The 20,490-nt window shown below is 39.6% G+C and overlaps 1 protein-coding gene across 2 annotated transcripts in view; it reads right to left on the bottom strand.

Annotated features, from left to right (window-relative positions):
• The window catches only part of Kcnh1 (potassium voltage-gated channel subfamily H member 1), a 313,617-nt gene that overhangs the window by 287,980 nt on the left and 5,147 nt on the right, over window positions 1–20,490 (bottom strand). For both annotated transcript variants that reach the window (XM_042682005.1, XM_042682007.1), the window contains exon 2: window positions 218–341. In XM_042682005.1, coding sequence (XP_042537939.1) covers window positions 218–341 — 124 coding nt within the window. The remainder of the gene's footprint in view (window positions 1–217; window positions 342–20,490) is intronic.

Below are 20,490 nucleotides of genomic sequence, written 5' to 3'. Positions count from 1 at the left end.
TCCCCTGTTTTACTGACTACAAATTTGTCAGTGGTAAGGACCATGTTCAAGGTCTTTGGTTTTCCCAGCACATGCATAACTAGAGAAGATTTAGCAACACAAAATTACTGAGTGAACACTGAAAGGAATAGAAGCTTCTCAATCAAGTATACCATTTTCCCTTTTTTAAAAGATAGCCTAGTAGATTACTCACAAGCACAATCCCAAACATAAATACCTGCAGGTGCTGCTTTTCTGCATCACTTCTGCCCTGTGATAGCCAGACAGCTTGCAAAATCCATCATTGCTGTACACGATAGGCCAGTCCACAATCTGGGCATTTCCCAACACAAAATTAGTATCTGTTTAAGAACATGAACAAGAAAAAAAGAAAAATGCATATGAGACATTCATTGAGACTCAATAAGGGCATAAATGTCAACTAATCTAGGTATTACTACCTCCCTCTAAAATAGTCTCTTGGATGGAAACATGGTCTTATGAGGAACACAAAAAACAGTGCTGAAATAGATTGCAGTATTTAGTTACTCCTCTTCCATAACAATTCTCTGAAAGGTCTTGGCTCACTTACTATGGCCTTTGATTCACCTCACTTCTTGTCTTCTTTGCAAAGGAAAGCTCTGAATGCACATGCTACCTAAAGTCACTGTAGGCCAAGAACAAGTTAATAAAGGAAACATGTTTACCCCATCAACAAAGGAATACTGTAGAAACCCAGTAGATTCCTACTGAAACCCAGTGGATTTCTATAGGATAAAGTCCTAATTTTTCATCCCAGTAAAAGTGTATTGCATTTAATACAAAGCAAGACAAAACCCAAAAATAATTTCTTCTGGCTTCTGTCCAGTATCTTAGCCTTGTTGGTCTTTTGGCCAAAAAAATACCAATTGGCTTTGTTGATCCTGACTAGCAATCAACCATTCTAAGAGATGATCTTCACAGGGGTCCAGGAAGGGAAACGGGGTATGTCCCCAGAAACACACACACACAGTAGAAATACCTCCCTTCTGTGAGGTAAAGCAACCACACCCTCCTTACCACTCTAGAGAGTGAGCAAGCTCCCACCACAGAACCTTATCACTGATTTTGAAGTTTTGTAAACGGAACTGTGATGAAACCAGCCTATCATCCACTTGGGATGAAGGGAGAAGTAGACCAGACATAGCTGGCTGGCTTCCTGTGTTCTCACTACTATTGACACTTTTGAAGATCAAAAGTCTTCAATAGAGTCTTTGCTCAGAAAATCAATCCTCCATTGCAAGAGTTTCAATTGGGTAAATAACATGCAGAACTTAAATGCAATCATTATTTTAGCTTGGCTCCTTCCTCTCCACACCGCTCACACATCTCACAAAGGAAATACACAGACATGGTTCCTTGTTATAAATTGGACAATAAGGGTCCTTATCTAATTGGAAGGCTAATTTTGTACAAGAATAGCATTATATCCTTTCACAATATGGGTTACCACCTCTTCTGGATTAGACAGGCTCCTCCACCCTTCAAAGATAAGTCTGTTTCTTGATTTGGCAGGTTTGTAAAAGTAATTGAACTTCATATAGATATGACTGAAGGTAGAAGACTTCTTGACCAGTTAGAAAGAAAGCAGGAAGTAAGATGAATCAAAGGCCATAGTAAGTCAAGATGTGGGTGAGGGAAGAAGAATAAACACAGTAATCTATTTTTAAGAACAGTTCAAAAATAACAGAAAATACAACCACTTTCAAGAAGTGAGTCTGGAAACCAGGCATGGTGGTTCACACCTGCAAGCCCAGCTGCTCCAAATATGTAGCTATGAGGATTGCAGTTTGAGTCAGCTGAGACAAAGGTTAATTGTGGACCCCGTCTCAAAAACAACCCAGGTTGTGGCACACATCTGTGATTCCCAGATATTTAGGAGGCAGAAGTTGGGGGATTTCATAGTCCTGGGTCTGTCAGACCAATAATAATAATAATAAAAGACTCGATACGAAGAACTCAAAAACTCAAAGCCAAAGGACTGGGGCATGGCTCAAGTGGTAGAAGGCTTGCACATGGCTCTGAGTTCATATCTCACTGCTGCCTCACAAAGAGAAATGCAAATCTGAGCCTTGCCTTCTGGGAACTCAAGAGGGAGTGGGAGGAAGGGAACATTCCAGGCAGAGGATCCATCATGAACAAAGACGGGGCAACATGGAACAGGTAGTAGGCTGTGCAGACAGATGGAGGGCAGCCAGAAAGATGGGAGGAGAGCATGGAGCTCAGGATGGAGACAGTCGAAGAGTTTTGCTTTTGTCCTGGAGGCTGAAGAACTCTTCATGCTTCTCCCCAATTAAATCACGTTTACTGAAGTGAAAAACTAAGCCTTTAAAAGAATTACAAAATTCACTAAATTACCCACCAAGTGTAAATGAAGTAGTCAGCTTAACTATCTCTTTTGTTGACTCTTGAGATAGGAATTAATTTCCCTACCCTAGGAGGGAAGACCAAGTGTGCTTTCTCGTGGCTAATGCTCTACTGAGGATCTATGTAGGAAGAAGAGACACAGCCATTTACAGATCATTCTTGAGCTCCATGTGTTTATTTTCATTTATATTCTGGTATTCAGTACAAGTAAATAAATTAAAAAGGCAAAAATTCATTAAAATGAGAATATGGTAAAAAAAATATATGAACTTAAAAATCACTATCAATGAAATATAACTTGAGAGACAAAATTCTAAATTTCAGGAAAAATGGTACAAATAAAGTAGATTCAACCCTCAAAAAAGGCACTGTGAAAGTAGCAGAAATAACTGAAAAGAAACAGAGGAAAAAATATTTTTAAAAATTCCTAATTAGAGCTAGGCACCAAGAGCTCACACCTGTAATCCTAGCTACTCAGGAGGCTGAGATCTGAGGATTGCAGTTCAAAGCTAGCCCAGGCATGCGCCCAAGCATACACACACTCATACACACACACACACACACACACACACACACACACACACACACAGAGTCCTTAATTAGTATCCTTAGAGAGAGTACAACAAAACAAAAGCAAGATGTGGCCACTCAGAGGGAAACAGAAGAAACACAACTCTTATAAATTAAAAAATAAATACTAATTTAAAAGTAAACATGTGTTAAAAGGTAAAGTCTAGCAGAAAGTAGAATAGTACTAAAAGAAGCAAGAAACATAAGATATGGAAAATCCATTCGAGATGGGCAAAATGCATCCTACTAGGACAAAAACCAAAGGCTCCAAAAAGACCATAAGACATTAGTGTGGTGTGTGTGTGTCTGTGTGTCTGTGTGTCTGTGTATGTTCTGGGACTTGAACTCAGGACCTAGGCACTGTCCCTTAGCATTTTCCTTCAAGACTGCCTCTCCACCACTTGAACCACACCTCCACTTCTGGCTTTTTGGTGATTAATTAGAGATAAGAGTTTCATGGACTTTCCTGCCCAGGCCAGCTCCAAACTAGGATCCTCAGATTTCAGCCACCTGAAGAGCTAGTGTTATAGGTATGTGTCACTGGCACCCAGCCAACTATATTATTCTAAGTAAATTAAAATAACTAAATGTGGAGGTAGAATAAAGATATTTTCAAATGTGCACAAAAATATTTAGAAAATTTATTTTCCACCTGTTCTTTCTTAGCAGGTTAGTTAACCTCAGGATGCATACCAGCAAAATGAGGGTAAAGCAAGGAAAGAAGACAACCTGAGAACTTATAAGAAAAATGGCCCCAAATGTGGAAAGCATGGAAGGAACCTAGTAGAAAATATTCAATACAGGGGTTTTTTTCAGATAATAGCAGTCCCAAAAGAGGGTTATACATTTTGAAGGAAAGGAAAGATAATGAGAAATATAAAAAAAGAAAAAATAGAAGAGGGGAAACCAAATCATACTGCCACATCCTTCTTAGAGTAAAACAAATATATTAATTTTCAGTTTCTAAAACCAATACATAGTCAAAGCATGAACTGTCATTCTAAGCATATGAATGTAACCTCAGGCCTGACACTATAAATGCACAGATGATAAAAGCTTAGAAAGGGTAACAATTGTGAGATGGTATCTAGAGCTGATGGAATAAAATAATTATATAAATAAGTAATTCACTTAACTTTACAAAAATAAACAGTAAGGGAGCGACATAATTATACCATCAGAAAGTAGAAGGGAGTAAGATTAAATGAGCCTCATCTAAATTAAGTCAAATATAATATCTAAAAGTGATAAATCAAGCAATAGTAGTAATGTGTATTATTCAGAGATCCCAGGAACTATAAAGAAAAAAGGTAAAATTAGAAGATATGGCCTTTGATTCAGAGAATGAGAGGCGAATCAAGGTATAGGATTATTGTTTTTCATTATAAACTTAGCTTTGTTTTGTTTGTTTTGTCAGAGTGTTGTTGTGTAGCCCAGACTGGCCTCAAACTCATAATCCTCCTATCTTAGCCTCTTGAGTGCTGGAATTATAAACATGTGCCATTTCAGTTTGATAGAAGAGGGAGAGGAAGAAGGAGGAGGAAGGGGAGGAGGAGGAGGAAGAAGGGAGGAGGAGGGGGAGGAAGAGGGAGGAGAAGGAGAAGGGGGAGGAGAGGGAGAGGGAGGAGAAGGAGAAGCAGATGGAGAAGCAGAAGCAGAAGAAGAAGCAGAAGAAGAAGCAGAAGAAGAAGCAGAAGCAGAAGAAGCAGAAGCAGAAGCAGAAGCAGAAGCAGAAGCAGAAGCAGAAGAAGAAGAAGAAGAAGAAGAAGAAGAAGAAGAAGAAGAAGAAGAAGAAGAAGAAGAAGAAGAAGAAGAAGAAGAAGAAGAAGAAGAAGAAGAAGAAGAAGAAGAAGAAGAAGAAGAAGAAGAAGAAGAAGAAGAAGAAGAAGAAGAAGAAGAAGAGAGGAGGAGGAGGAGGAGGAGGAAGAGGGGGAGAGGGAGAGGGAAGGGGAGGAGAATGAGAAGGAGGGAAGGAGGAGGAGGAAGAAAAGGAGGAGGAGGGAGGGGAAGGGGAGAGGAAGGAGAAGAAGCAGAAGGAGAAGGAGGAGGAGGAGGAGGAATAGAGGAGGAGGAGGAGGAGGAGGAGGAGGAGGAGGAGGAGGAGGAGGAGGAGGAGGAGGAGGAGGAGGAGGAGGAGGAGGAGGAGGAGGAGGAGGAGGAGAGAGGAGGAGGAGGAGGAGGAGGAGGAGGAGGAGAAGAAGAAGAAGAAGAAGAAGAAGAAGAAGAAGAAGAAGAAGAAGAAGAAGAAGAAGAAAAGGAGGAGGAAGAGAAGTCGATGACATATTACTGTGGTGAAAGTTTTAAATTTTTAATTAATAAAATCAGAAAATATATAACCATTAATTAAAATTCCAATTAGCTAAAATGTGAAATGGACTCCATTTCAGTTCTTGATATCATTTCAGCTTACAACAAATATATTCTGATCATCTTTTAAAGATATTTTCATTGCTCAGGCATTCCCACTGCTCCTGGAGTGCATGTGATAGCCCCCTCTAGGGAAAACCAAGTCAACTATCATCTTCTTTTTATTTATTTATGCCAGTCTTGGTACTTGAACTCTGGACCTGGGCACAGTCTCTGAGTTCCTTTTGCTCAAGGCTAGTGCTCTACCACTTTAGCTCCATTTCCTGCTTTTTCTGTGATTAATTGGAGATAAGAGTCTCACAGGCTTTTTCACCCAGGAGGGCTTTGTACCACAATCCTCAGATCTCAGACTTCTGAGAAGCTAAGGTTACAGACATGAGCCACTAGTGCTCAGCTGGTGGCTCTTTTTAATTTAAAAAGCAGAAAAATGGAAAGTTCAGTGGAATAGAATCCTCAAACTGCTGATCATCCACTCAAAGGATACTCACCATAGAATTTAAAATTCCAAAACAGGTTCCTCTCTCTACTAACCCAAACAAAAGATTATAGTTCCCTGGGAGCAGAATTTTCCTTGTCACTGTGTGATAGAAGATTTGGGAATTCTCTTTCTATCCAAGGACTTGGAGAGAATAGAGGAAAGAATTCTAGTTAATCCTAACTACAAAGCCCCCAATAGTAAAGAGATTGTTTTCTTTCTCCTTCCTCTATTTTTAACAAATATATTCTCATCTAATTCTAAACTATAAGCATGATGTACAAGTATGTTAGGGGCTACTCATACAACATCATGAAACATCATGTGTCATAGGAATTAAGGAATCCCATGTAATTAACATACAGGTATTCAAGAGAAGAGTTACTATTGATTGTTATAGATTTTATGCCAAGCACTCTCCTTACCATATATTAAAAGAGATTTTTTTTCACCTTTACAGCAATCTGTATGAAATGACGTTGTATTGTTAGGGATTTCAACATTTTGCTCAAGGAGAAACTGAGTCTCTGTAATTACACAAGGGTCAGTTATATGTGTAGAGCTGGGATTTAACCCTGGATCTATTAACCTTCCAGTGCATGCTTTTACTCATTGTATGACATAGTATCCTTATTCTTAGTACTAAAATCAGACCCATTCCTGTGGTTTACCAGCCTTCTTATGAAAATCCAAATACGATGAAACCTTTCACTGGTCAACAGTCCTATTATGCCATTGGGCATCATTATTTTCCCACACAATATACAACGATGCCCTCAGGGAATAAGGATGTGAATGGAGGCAATGTACTTCCTCTGGACGCTTGGGTTCTGCTATCTGCTTCTCCAATATTTATCTCTTCTCTTGCTTGAAAACAATCAACTCTTACTTCTTATAACTGACTTGTTTCTAGAGCGTCCCTACTTCTACACAGTCATACAAAGGAACTGAGGAAGGATGAATAAAATTGGAGTAGAAGAGAGGCATTTGAGATTGGCTTCCCATTTGACACTCAAGGGTGGGAGAGAACACAGCAAATAAATGGCTGACACACAGCAAACCTGGCCAAGTAAGGAGGCCTAGACCTGCCTCCATTCCCCTGGGATCTAGAAGCTCCTATCTTCCTTGTAGCTCCTGAAGTTGGATGTACAGATGGCGATTATAACAGAGTCTGCTAATGCTATATTCAAGGACTTCGTGTCTAACTGCCCAAGCCTAAAACCAACTTCAATGGGATGAAGTAGACAAATATTGTGGGTGAGCTGTAGGAGCAGCAAAAACATAAAGAGAAAAAGAAGATACCTGGGAGAAAGACATAGAGAAAGAGAACAAAAATAGAGAGACAGAGGCATCATTGTGTTAGGTTGGGGCCAGGGCACCACCAAATTCTGTTCAATCCAAGAAAACAGAACATAAGTTCACCAGCTACAAACTTGGATTCAGCAGGTCAGCTGCACAGCCAATGGTCAGCAGACTAGGGACCATTGCCAGAGAATCAAGGAAGTAGAGATGAAAATAGCTTCCTGAATCAGGAATCTACAGCACCAGAGGCTGCAAATGTCACTTGTTTCTTGGAGAGAGAAGCAATGGAGAAAGTCAAAACCCAAAGAGACTGAGTTACTCAAAGACTATTGCCAAGTTAGATCTAGAGTGCATGCTGTAGAACAGACTCCAAAGTAGAAATCTCCTGTAAAATTGCATAAATGCTGATAGGTTTTTTTTAGTTCTTCCAGGTGGCTAGCCCATATTCCCAGTGAATGGGAATGCCAAATAAGAGAGCTCTGGTGTAGTGACAAATGCACAGATATCCACAGCCAAACATAAACAACTTTGGGATAATTTACTATTTCCCACAGTCAGAAAATGGAAACTTAATTTGAAGCCAAGCAAAACTTAATTAGGAAAGTAGTCCACTGTTGAACAAAACATCAAAAACACAATCTCTCACACAAATAAATGGAACTATAACCTGTGTTCATGGGTGGAAAAAAATCGGGTGGCTTTAATAACCATATTACCTGAAAACACGTATAGATCTGATACAATCTTTGTCAAAATTCCAATGGCATTTTTCACATAGATCGAAAAGAATTCTATAGTTCATGTGAAATGCTAAGCTCAACCAAACACGCCCTCACAGAAACATCCAATGTGGACATCAGCCACTGGCACTGAATGTCACCCAGTCAAGGTGACACATAAAATTAACCATCACAAACACAAAAGCAAATTCTTTTAAGGGTAACTTCTTCAGTATGCTTTAGGGAAATTAGCAGAAGTTGGGCTCCAGTGGCTCCCAGAGTCAAGGGAACATGAAAAGACTGGGTTTACTGGAGGAAACCAATGTAATCTCAGTTGTTTACAGAGAGGCTCTGGCTGTACCAGCTGTCCCAGAGTAGGGGACCTGAGACAGGTAAGCGAGGTTGTTATGGTCTAGGGAAAAAAAAAACTTTTTCAAAAGAGGGAACCAAGTGAAAGCCTTGCATAGCACCAAATCTGGAAGGGACCACATTGCCTCTGTCGCTGGAGGTACTCATGAAGAGCCTCACTGGTATGGTTGGCAGCACTAGGAAACAGGAAGTACTCTATTGAGTCAGCACTTTGGTTTTTGGTATCAGGTTGGAGCCCATTTTACCTCATTTCTTCCATGTTTTTACTCAACTGGAGATTGTTGGAGAGTCAAAAAAAATAGTGTCAGCTCCACTATTGTTAGGCTGCATTACTGAACATGTCAATGGCATTTGTCCTTCTCAAGCGTAGGCATCAGCCTCTAGCCCCTGAGTTACTGAACTATATTGCTAAGAACTGGTGAGGCACAGTTTAGAAGAGTCTGTTACAAGCAGGCTCTGAGTACCTCCAGGAGACACCATCTTCACCCTGCTACACAGACAACTCTGAAAGCCAAAAGACACTGTGCGGATTGTTCTTGCTCTTGAGGTGCCTACTGGCAGCTTGATCAGTGTGGTTACTGAGGTAGACAGAGAGGAGTAAAGAGAGAGGTCAAAAGTATGCATTCCAACTTTTCTTCTTTCTAGAAATGTCTAGATACACCTTTCTCTCGGTGGAAACTCCTGGTATAGAAGGCTAAGTGTTGTTCTCATCAAAATTGAATCTACTAGGGATTTTTCAGGAGGTATAGAATTTACAAACCATAGTTCTGCAAAAAAAAAAATGTTTATGCTCGTGGGCTTGAACTGTCCTTGAGCTTTTATGTTCACAGTTAGCTCTCTACCACTTGAGCTACAGCTCTACTTCTGGCTTTTTTGATAGTTCATAGGAGATAAGAGTCTCATGGCCTTTCTTGCCCAGGCTGGCTTTGAACCACAACTCTCAGATCTCATCCTCCTAAGTAACTAGGATTACAGGCTTGAGCCATGAACACTTGGCTCTTTAAGTGTTTTTAATATGTACAAATGGACGACCCCCCCAATATAGGATTTATTTCTAGCAGAAATACTTGGACAATATTATAGAGTTTTACATTCGCATGGCACGTTCCACTCATCCCCAATTCCAAATAATTCCACTGAGCAGAAACTTGATACAAGGTTCATCACCTAAGCTGAGAATGTTACGCTCTGAATGTTTTCTCACTGTTCTTGGAGTGACTCAGGCCCTACCGAGTGAAGCGTATAGAGAAGTGATATTTCAGAGTAATGACTGATTGATTACTTCAGATAGACGGGTGGCTTGGAGGTTGCAGAAAGACATTATCTAATTTATTCTTTGTTATGAGCCCAGCTATTCATAGAGCCAGATTTATTGTTGCCAGAAGCATAGAGCTATAGTTCAATATCCCTTTCCCAGCTCCAGTTCCACAGAGCTGAAGGAATTTAGCCACACAGTTCATCCTAGGGACTCACGGCCATAAGAATCCAACCTGTCCTTGCCATTACTCTTTCAGATGGTGCTCTAGGGACCCTGGGGATTGCCAGGGAAGAGTAAGTTAACAGGGTGGCTTTTACCCTTCATTCTTCTATTGGCTTCATTATTGACTAGATTCCTTAATTCTCATGTAGTTGCAAGATCTCAGTTTGACCAGCTGGCATCCAGTAGCATAGCTGGACTTTTCACCTAGCAGCTCTGGGCTTCCAAGAATGCAAAAGCAGACATTCAGAAGCCATACATTGAAGCTTAGGTCTGGAATTGGCACAGCGCACACACACACACACACACACACACACACACACACACACACACACACCTTAAATGTGTTCTTGGAATCAATAACTCTAGTCAAAACCAGAGGTTTTTTTTGTTTGTTTGTTTTGTTTCGTTTTTTTGTCAGTTGTGGTGGCTGAACTCTGGGGCTGGGCACTGTCCCTCAGCTCTTCCGCTCAAGGCTAGCACTCTACCACTTGAGCCACAGCGCCACTTCCAGCTTTTGTACTGATGTAGTACTGAGGAATTGAACCCAGGGCCTCATGCAAGGCAAGAATTCTACCACTAAGCCAGCTTCCCAGCCCCAAGAACCAGATTCTTAATATCCATGCATTCATCCCTCCGTGGTATTTGGGGTTCATTCCATGATCCCCTCTCAGGATACTAAAATCTACAGATGTTCGGGTTGTGTCAAATGGTATCATGTTCGCAAAAAACCTACACACATTCCTCCCAGATACTACATCATTTTTAAGGCCTAATACAATGCAAAGGCACTTTACTCTATGTGGAACCCATGGCTACAGGGGCGATGGGAGACAATGATGAAAGGGGTGACATTGATCAAGATGCGTTGTACTCTCACACTGACACGTTGAATTGAATCCCCTTTGTATGACTACTTAAAGATAAACATGTAAATCATCATCATAATAACCAAAAAAAGGGGGGAATCAGAAGGCCAATGGTACATTTTGTACAAGTAGAATGTATAACTTCTAGTCAGCCAACAGCCCATTCTGTAGGGAGCCTGAATTCACAGTCACCTTACCTGAAGTGATCAAGCTCTTTCTATGCTGTTCAGTAAAATGTGCAGGCTCAACCCGGCTGCCCTTGGCATGATTTATTCACTGGTTCGCATCTGAAAGGGCCTGATGTCTCCAAGCTTTTGATGCAAATTAGCCAGTGTCTACTGCCTCTTTCTGATGATGCCTTTTTACTCCCTGAAGGTCTGTAGCCATAAGATTGCATGCAATTAAATGTAAGATTTCCTAAAATCAACCTCGCTCAGCCCACACAGTTTTCCTCCCGTTCACAGAATTAAACAAACATTCTCTACAAATTAAAAAGTCTCCCCTCCCCCTGACGATGAAAAGTTCCTTCCATCCATGGCACGTGAGGCAAGTTTCAGTGCAAGAGTCACATGAGTCAGAATGATTGCAACCTACCACTTGCCCATAAAGCACAACACAGAAATAGTCTAAAAGGAAATTATTAGAAAATTGCTTTTCATCATAATTACCACAAATAACAAAGGAGAAACTAACTAAAGCAATGACTTAGAAAAGTGACTCAGTTTTGGGCAATTACACAGATAAAAGGCACATTTAGTGAGCGGTCCATGTGAATTTATTGTTCCCTGCCAACACTGGTTATTTAAAGGACCGTAGTAAATACTTCACAATATACTTCTAATAACCTGTGATCTTTTACTTACAAGAACACACATCTTCCTGACACTTTGTTATGTTATAGATTGCAAAGGAACCAGTGCTCCTATGAAAAGCAAGATTGAGTAAAAAATATATGCTCCTTTCCTTAAAAAAAGAAAGATATGATTAAGATCAATAAGCCCAAGTGCCATTAGTTTATGCCTGTAATTCTAACTACACAGGAGGTGGGGATCTGAGAATCAAGGTTTAAAGCCAACCCTGGCAGACAAATCTAAGAGACTCTTATTGCCATTTAACCAATAAAAATCCAGAAGTAGAAGTATGGTTCAAATAGTAGAGTGTCAACTTTGAGTGAAAAAGCCAAGTAAGAGCACAAGGCCCTGAGTTCAAGCCTTAGCGCCACCAACAAAAAAAGAGATAAATGATATGAACAAAAATTGTGAATATAAAGACCAGAAAAGACCAAGAAGACATAGTTTGATTTACTAGAGCTAAGTAAAGCCAGACCAGAAACAAATGACTTTGGGAGGGGGAAAAAGTCAGAGTTGAGTAATGGTGGCTCACACCTGTAATCCTAACTACTCAGAAGCTAAGATCTGAGAATTGATGTTCAGAACCAATCTAGTCAGACAAGTCTATAAGATTCCACTTCCAATTAAACAGCAAAAAGCTGGAATTAAAGGTTCAGCTCAAGTGGCAGAATGCCAAAAAAGCCCTGAGTGGAAGCCCTATTACCCATCTGAAAAAAAAAAAAAACAGATCAAGATTTTATGATATTTCAAGAGAATGAGGAGAAAGCAATGAGAAATCAGGAAGCTAAATCAGTGTGCTACATCTAAATTAAACACCTAAAATCTTAATATTGGCAAAAGTCATTTTGTGGCTTTTATTCCTTAGCAATAAAGTTCCATGGATATAACTCCACTAAACTGTCAAGGGCCCAATTTTTGTGTAAAACAAACTAAACTCCCAAGAGATTCAATAATTATTTGCTTTGTCTGTGATTTTAACATCCTACAGAAATGCATTTTTTATTAAGTCAGTAAATTACAATAGAGAGGTTTCAATTTCAAAAGGAAATTCAAACGCTTCGTTTGCTGAGTAGTTACCCCTAAGAACATAGGTTTGAAAGCCTGACTGCTGTCTTCATTCAGGATCAAATTAAGTATTTTTAAACAAGAAAAATAGATAAATCAGTTTCATGACCAGTATGGAAGGGAATGAAAATATATACAAAAATGAGTCAGAGAGACATTTTATTACTGAATGTTATTTTACTTAATAAGAAAAGTGATAGGTTGAGCTACTGTATTTGTTTATGAGGTCAGTTGCTAAAAAGTGGTTTGATAGCTTTATCAATCAGATATTTTATTCTCAATTTTATAGTAATGATAATTTCCTAGCACATACACACAAACACATACACCAGACACATATACACATATACACATACACATTATATTATAGGTATGTAGGTAGGTTAAGCCTTAGACCATCATTGAATAACACACACACACAAAGAAAATTGAGTCCCAGAAGTCAAAAAACAAGAGACTCAAGCCAGATGTGGTGGCATGCACTTGTAATCCAAGCTATATGGGAGGCCACAGCTAAAAGGATCTCAGTTTGAGGCTAGTCCTGGCAAAAACAGAAAATCCTATATGAAAAATAACTTTAAAAAAGGAGTTGGGGACATGGTTGAAGTGGCAAAACATTGCCTTCCAAGACAAGGCCTTGAGCTGAAGCTCCAATACTGCAAAAAAAAAAAAAAAATGTGGTTTAAGCACTGTAAAAAATATTAATTAATTAAAGGTTTAATTATTAAAAGATTTCTTTCCAAAGTCAATTTTATATTTGCCTCCTGTGTTATTTTAAATTTTTCTAAGTAAGAATAGGATATTGCATTAGAGAAAATAGAAAAAAATACTTAGAAAAGCTAAGTTTTATATAACAAATATTTGATCATCTACTCTTGGTAAGAGTATGGGAACATTCTATTCCTCCTGAAAGCTGTGCCTAGCTTGCCCGTTCCCCTCTTTCATCCTGCATCTGGTGTAACTCCACACCCCACTTTCCCACCCAGGCCCCAGTCACAGAAAACTAAACCAGGAGTAAACTATTGCTTCAACAATTTAGCTTCAGGAATGGTTCACTTAGAGTCTTTCTTCAAAACAAAAACTAAGACATGAAGGCCAAGAGTTGAACTGGCATCTTTCATCACATACCTGCTAGTAGGCACACAGAAAAAGGTGGTCTTGAAAAGGAAATGAAGAGTATGAATAAATACACAGAGGAGCAGCAAATGAGGCCATGTGAAGGAGAACTGGACAGACAGACAAGCCGGAGATGGACAGATGGCGGTAGAGCCTATAGAGACAGACAATAAACAGGGACAGATGGTGACAAACAGCCACAACAGACAGAGACCATGACAAAAATAGATGGCTCCCAGTGGCAGAAAGATAGCAAATGGACAGACAAAAGGCAGACAAGCAATGGACACAGTTGGTAACAGACAGAGAGAGATAGGAAGACAGATGGAGAAAGGAGAGGAGAGAATGGGGGGAAAGAGGAGCATGAGCATGGGGAGGGAGGGCTGGCCAACAGCAAGTGCAAAAGCAGAATCCAGAGGCTGTTGAATCCCAATGGCAGGAGATGAACAGCAAGATGTGGAATGAGTGACAGACTGAGAATGCACACCTCTGGAGAGAGCCCATGAGAAATGGAAGAGAGAAAGGAAGATCAAGAGCCAGAGGTGTGTTGGGGCATAGAAAACAATATTACAGATTGAAATGTTTTAAAACATATTGGGCTAGAGAAAATATCAGAACCAAGATCTCTCTGACTTTCCCCCCACCCATCACTCAGCCACCCACTGTCCCATCTCTCAATCCTTCATGATCCTCTTTCTTGCTTACTTAACAACTGAACCTACCAAAGAAGAACACAACTGTAAATCTTCTTACTGGAACATCAATACCTAGGGAAGATTAACCTAATATTACAGGGAGACTGAAAAAGATCAAACACTACACTGAAAGCCAAGAGAACTTTTCTAAGGCTCTGTTGTTCCCTAAGTACACTTGTTTTCTCTAAAATTCTTTTTTTAACCCTCTGACTCAAAGTCAATATAGGAAAGAATATACACACACACACACACACACACACACACACACACACACGCCTTCCATCTATACACATACCTGACAGCAAAGCATTTATCTCACAAATGAAGAAATGAATAGAGTTCTAACGAAGGTAGTGGCTCTCTGTTGTGTCCATTGGTATTGCCTAGAAGACTTAATAAATCATAGATTCCTGATTCACTAGGTTTGAGGTGAGGCCTGAGAATGTGTATTTCTAACAAGTTTCTAAAGATTCCCCCTACCAGAAATTAATGCATGCCAGTTTACTTAATTCCTTTGCATTGTAGTGTCTTCATTTATAAAATGGGGATGATAATAGTACCCACAGATCAGAGTTATTGTGAAAATTAGAGGAGATACATACTAAACCTTCTGCACATGGCCTAGCACAGAGGTAAGAAAGGCTATGGGATTTTCCCCCAAGGTCTGGATTATAATCATCGTTATAATTGGTGATTTGAATAGATGACTTCTAATGCTTTAGATTACCTTCCTATTTAACCATGTTCATCCTTGACTTATGAGATTATGCAAGCAAAAAAAATACAGAAAATGAACATGAAAGTCTTGTACCAAGTATGTAAGTGACCAACTCAGAGAAAGAACACAGGTGTGTTTATGAATACCTGACTGTCCATCAGCTCACCAAGTTCACACTTATGACCCACATAGGTTTAGATGAAAGGCTGAGAAAGTATTTTTGGCAGTTGAACTCAGGGCCTTATATTTTTTGGACAAGTGCTCTCCCATTGAGCCACGTCCTCAGCCCTCTTTCCCACTGGTTATTTTTGAGATAGGGTCTTGCTTCCTGCCCAGATATGCACCAGGAACACAGTCCTCCTATTTTCTGCCTCCCACCCTAAGTGAGATGATATTCTCATACTACCACATCCAGCTTCTTCCATTGGGATAGAGTTTCACAGAATTTTCCCCGGCCTTGAACTACACCTCTCTAGATCCCAGCCTTCTATGTAGCTAGGATGATCAGTGCATACCACTACAGTCATTGGCTGTTTGAAAACTGAGTCTCACATGTATCCCTAGAATGGCCTCTCAATCTAACCCTCCCAAATAAATATGATTATTGCTGTGAACCACCAGCACCTGGCTAGGCTAAAAAACAACTTCATCTAATGATCAGTCTCAAGAGGAAAGCATAATACATCCCAATGAGTAAGTTGAGGAATGTTTGATTAATAAAGGAACTATTTACACAGATATGCATGAGATATGGTACTAATGTGCTAGTCCCAGTAGAAATAGAGACCTGGCTTACAGCATTTGCCAAATACTCACAGCAAGGCATATTCTAAGGTACCAAGGTGAAGTCCCCAAACCAGGAATAGAAAACAATCACATCTTTGGAAGTAGAGCTATAGTTCAAGTGGTAGAGACCTAGCCTTGAGAAGAAAGCTAAGAGAAAGTGACTGAGTTCAAGCCAGAATCAGCACACACAAAAAATAGAGAGATAAATAAATAATGGGAAACAATCACATCTTCAGAGGCAGTACCAGCCTGCATAGCCTACTCCAGCATGGCACTGAGGAAAACCTTAAGACCTAAGTCTAGAAATGGCTAGAAGCTTGAAGCCTCCATTCCCCAGCCAAACCCAAGGAGATGTAACCTTCAGTCAGAGAGAAGAGTTAGGTTACCTCATATGGTAGGAACTAGGAGAATAAGTATCACTACTTCTCTCTCCCCTCCTGCATCATGTGGTATATTCCCTACCCAGGGGCCAAAAAGCAATGGCATCTAGAGATACCATCTGTACAGGAGAGTCTCCCAGGACACAGAGCAGATTGCAAAAAGACCAGACAGTGGCCCTAGCAATTTAGACAGAAGATATGCAAATCATTAACTCATATAGAAGCTCTAAGTACATCCTTAATGGCAGATGGCAGCATCCAGCTTCAATCAATTCAGGTCCACTAATGCTACAAGCAATCAAAAGTAGAAGAGAGGCCAGGCACTGGTGGTTCACACTTGTCATCCTAGGTACTCGGGAGGCTGAGATCTGAGGATTGCCATTCAAAACCAGACTGGGCAGGAAAGTCTGTGAGACTCTTATCTCCTACTAACCACCAAAAAGCCACAAGTGGAGCTGTGGCTCAAATGGTAAAGCACTAGCCTTGACCATAGGGACAGCATCCTGTTCCTGAGTTCAAACTCAGGAACTGGCACACAAAAAAAGTAAAAGAGAAACTTAACAGACACAAATGGATGCTTACCACTCAAATTAATTCCATCTCCACACTCACTCTTGGTATAAGACATAGTTAAGCAGGAGATAAGCAACAGGAAAGTTTGCCAACATGGTATCAGCTTTCCAAAGCTGACTCCAGCACTTTGAGAAGGCCAGTGGAAGATGCCTACTTCATCTCTGTGAAAAGGAGGAAATTAGGCCATTTCTCTTCTTTACCCAAGCATCAGAGCTAAACAGAGTAGTATACACCTGCCCATTACTGGAGAGGCAGAAGCAAGATGGATCGTAAGTTCAACACCAGTCTGGGCTACATAACAAGACTCCGTCTCACAAAACAAAACTAAAAAACAAAAATCAGAAACACCTGTTAAAGAGCTTTAAAAAGAGCTTCTAAAGAGCTGTGAGAAATGATGATTTACAGGCTCAATAATTACATTAATAATGATAGGATTGGCTCAGTTAATTTTTGAGCATCAATTTTATGCAGTACAGGACTAATCAAAAGAGTTGTCATTTAATTTACATAATGAAAATCACAGTATGAGTAAGCAATCTGACTATTGGCATAACTCTATAATAGCCAATCAGAAGAACTTTAACTAACTGTTGTTAATATAAGTGCTTGATGGTTACAGTGCAGATCCTTGGGAAACACTGATGTTGGCCAGACTGATCTATTCAGCAAGACTACACTCACACAACAACCAGAGAATCAAACAAATTCCAGCATCTAGAATAAGTTAAAAATTTATAACAATGTATGAGGAATCCAAGATAGCTCACTAAAGATGACAGAGCAATGAGATATGCAAGAGGAATGTAGTTTATTTTAGAGGAAACATCAACCCTATCAAAACAAAGCTTACACATTCTGTAATCTTTTTAGCAACTTACAAAATCTGGTCATCCCACACCCAACTAGACAAAAGAAAAAGACATAGCTATAAAATCTAAGAATAATCTTGGGTGAGGTGTGTTTGCAAGGGTAAAAAACGTAGTAAGCGTTGAGTCAGTGTAACATCTCTTAAATCTTTAGAGAGATTTATAATGCATATTTGTCTTCATCATGGATTCTTTCATGAAACTCAACATCATAAAGAGTTTTCCTGATTTTGGAATTCCCAAACAGTATCAAACTTACAAGACATCAGCCATGCACTGAAATAATAAGCAAGCTTTTGCTTTTTGTGCTAATTTTCCTTTAATTTTTTGACTCTTTTTACTAAATCTTTATCTTCCTTCAGTCCTTTTGTTTCATTTCTCTCACTGAAAGACAAATCCTGTATTTTGTAGTTCCTTTGTCCTTCCAGCTTCAATTCTTACATAATTTTTGTCCCCAGAGTTTACTGCACTACAAGAAAATGAATTTCCTAAACACACACAGACCAAAAAAAATTTAAAAAGGAAAAGAAACACCAGCCTTGCATGTGCCCTTTGCACATAATCCTAAGGGTACAAGTCTTTCACGTCACTCCTAATCACGTGTGAGAGAGCTCACAGTGAGAATGTTTAAACCTCGTAGATCTAGCTCCCCAAAGGACAACAGCAAGTTTTGTTTCCATTTCATTTGGGTCATGTGCTCACTCATTACACAACCCTAAACAACCTCATTTCATTAGTTACTAGATTGTGTGAACAGTCACTATTAAAGAAACAGGAGAGCATGGTACTGAGTACCAAGCTACTCAGGAGGCTGAGATCTGAGGATGATAGTTCAAAGCCAGTCCAAGTAGGAAAGTTCATTAGAGTCATGAAGTAAGTACCAAAAAGACAGAAGTAAAGCTATGGCTCAACTAGTAGAGTGCCAGCCTTGAGTGAAAAAGCTGAAGGGCAGCATATAGACCCTGAGTTCAAGCCACAGTACTATTACCAAAAAAAGAAAAGGAGAAGGGGGAGGAAAGAGCAAGGGAGGGGGGGGCTATGAAACCATTAGCTAGATCCTATATCTGAAAAAAAAAAAAGTTGAGGACAGATTTTGGTGAGATCAAACAACAAAGGATGAAGGGAGAGAACATTAGAGTTCTAGGAAGGGGAGTGCAAAGAAATTAGTTCACAATTGTAATTGCTTACAACCAAATATTCCTCAGGAAGAAGTGAGGGCCTTATTCCTGCAGCTAGTCAGGCTAGCCAGATAATCACTGGAAGAGATGTCTGGGCAGGATGAAGATTCAAACACTCCACGAAGAATTGTATAGAATGTCTCTCTGATCTAAGACTATGTGTTTCCATTTCTTGGCCATACCAGTTACAGTTGTAGCCACTTAGTAAAACAAAACCAAGACAAATAATATCCTGAATGCCTAAAGCAAAGGTCCATCTTATGAAAAGGCTTCCTTTGAGTAAATAACTAATATAGATTTGAAATGTTTATTCTCAAGCCATTGACTAACCAAAAATAAAGGAGAAGGAAAGACTTGAGCATCTTCAAATAGGAAGACCACCATAAATGAGATCTGGTATCAGAAAGAATGAAACTAATGATTCAATTTACTAATAGTCAGTCTCAAATTCATGTATTCTTTTGAGAGAGTTTATTAAAATAGGTGATTTCATTAAAAGTCACAGAGATTAGAAGCTTTATTGTCTTAGTTAAATCGAAAGGCTTTATACTCTCAATCCCCCAGCTAGCACCAGTCACTAGATTCAGGTTTTGAACACTCTGAGAGAAAGACAGTTGAAGGTTACCTTAGATCCTACTACAAGGGAAAAAAGCTGTTAAACTGGAAATGATCCAGATTACCATCCATTTCCCTTTCAGAGCCCACAACCCACGTATTTTAACCAGTTTTTTGTTTTATAAACATTGCCATGGCTTAACACATCTATGAGGCGACACAACATTACCCACAGCGTTCATCCTAATTATATCAACAACCTGAACCAACTTAACACTATACAAAAACACAGCTGACTTAGCAATCTGTAAATTATACATGTACATAAATCTGTACCAAAATGTGCTGCATTTCACTCCTGTTAATGTGCATAGATTCTTACTGGCACCTACGATTGCTTGGTATAGGATCCCAAACACTAACACATATGTTCTGCCTAGAAGGGGACCATTTTGAGTAATATTTTTGCAATTTCCTGGAACCATGGTCTGCCAGCCTTCCTAACACAGATCTCCTATTTATTTCTGTGAGCATTCTGACAATGAGTGCCTGTAGCCCTTCAAAAGCTATGCTGGAACAACACTTTCTAACATGAACATAAAGATAGGCTTTGCATATCTGACAACAAAGCCAAGAAGATTTTAAGTGATCACTGATACAATTATAAGCCAACTCAACTTAAATGGGGATTCTTTATAACTCCTGACTATAGATAACAATCCAAATATCAGATAATGATCAAATTTTCCCTTCCAATGGTCCTCAATTACATCAAAGGAAGTTAAAATCGACTTCAGCACCTGCAGCACCAGTAAACATCTGACAAATGTTCCTAAAACACATTGACAGGCCAGTCAAGGACTTTGAGCCATGTTTCACCAGAATGTAACTTACTAAGAGTAAAGTGGTTTTCTTGTTTTCCATTATACCATGTCCAATCAGTATGTCCAGGTAAGATTGGGTGTCATGATTCATCTTAAAAATCTCAGCTATTAAGAAAGTAGAGATAGAAGGATCATGGTCTGAGGCTACACTGAAAGGAAAAAATTATTGAGACTCTAGTTCAAACAACAAACTGGGCATGTTCACAGATATAATCAAAGCTATGCAGGAGACAGAGGTAAGAAGATGGCAATTGAACGCCAGTCCCAGGCAAAAGCGTGAGACCCTAGCT

This window comes from Dipodomys spectabilis, unplaced genomic scaffold (genome assembly GCF_019054845.1).
Source record: "Dipodomys spectabilis isolate Male_0828 unplaced genomic scaffold, ASM1905484v1 ptg000069l, whole genome shotgun sequence".
NCBI lineage: Eukaryota > Metazoa > Chordata > Mammalia > Rodentia > Heteromyidae > Dipodomys > Dipodomys spectabilis.
This window is presented reverse-complemented; position numbering and strand designations above follow the sequence as displayed.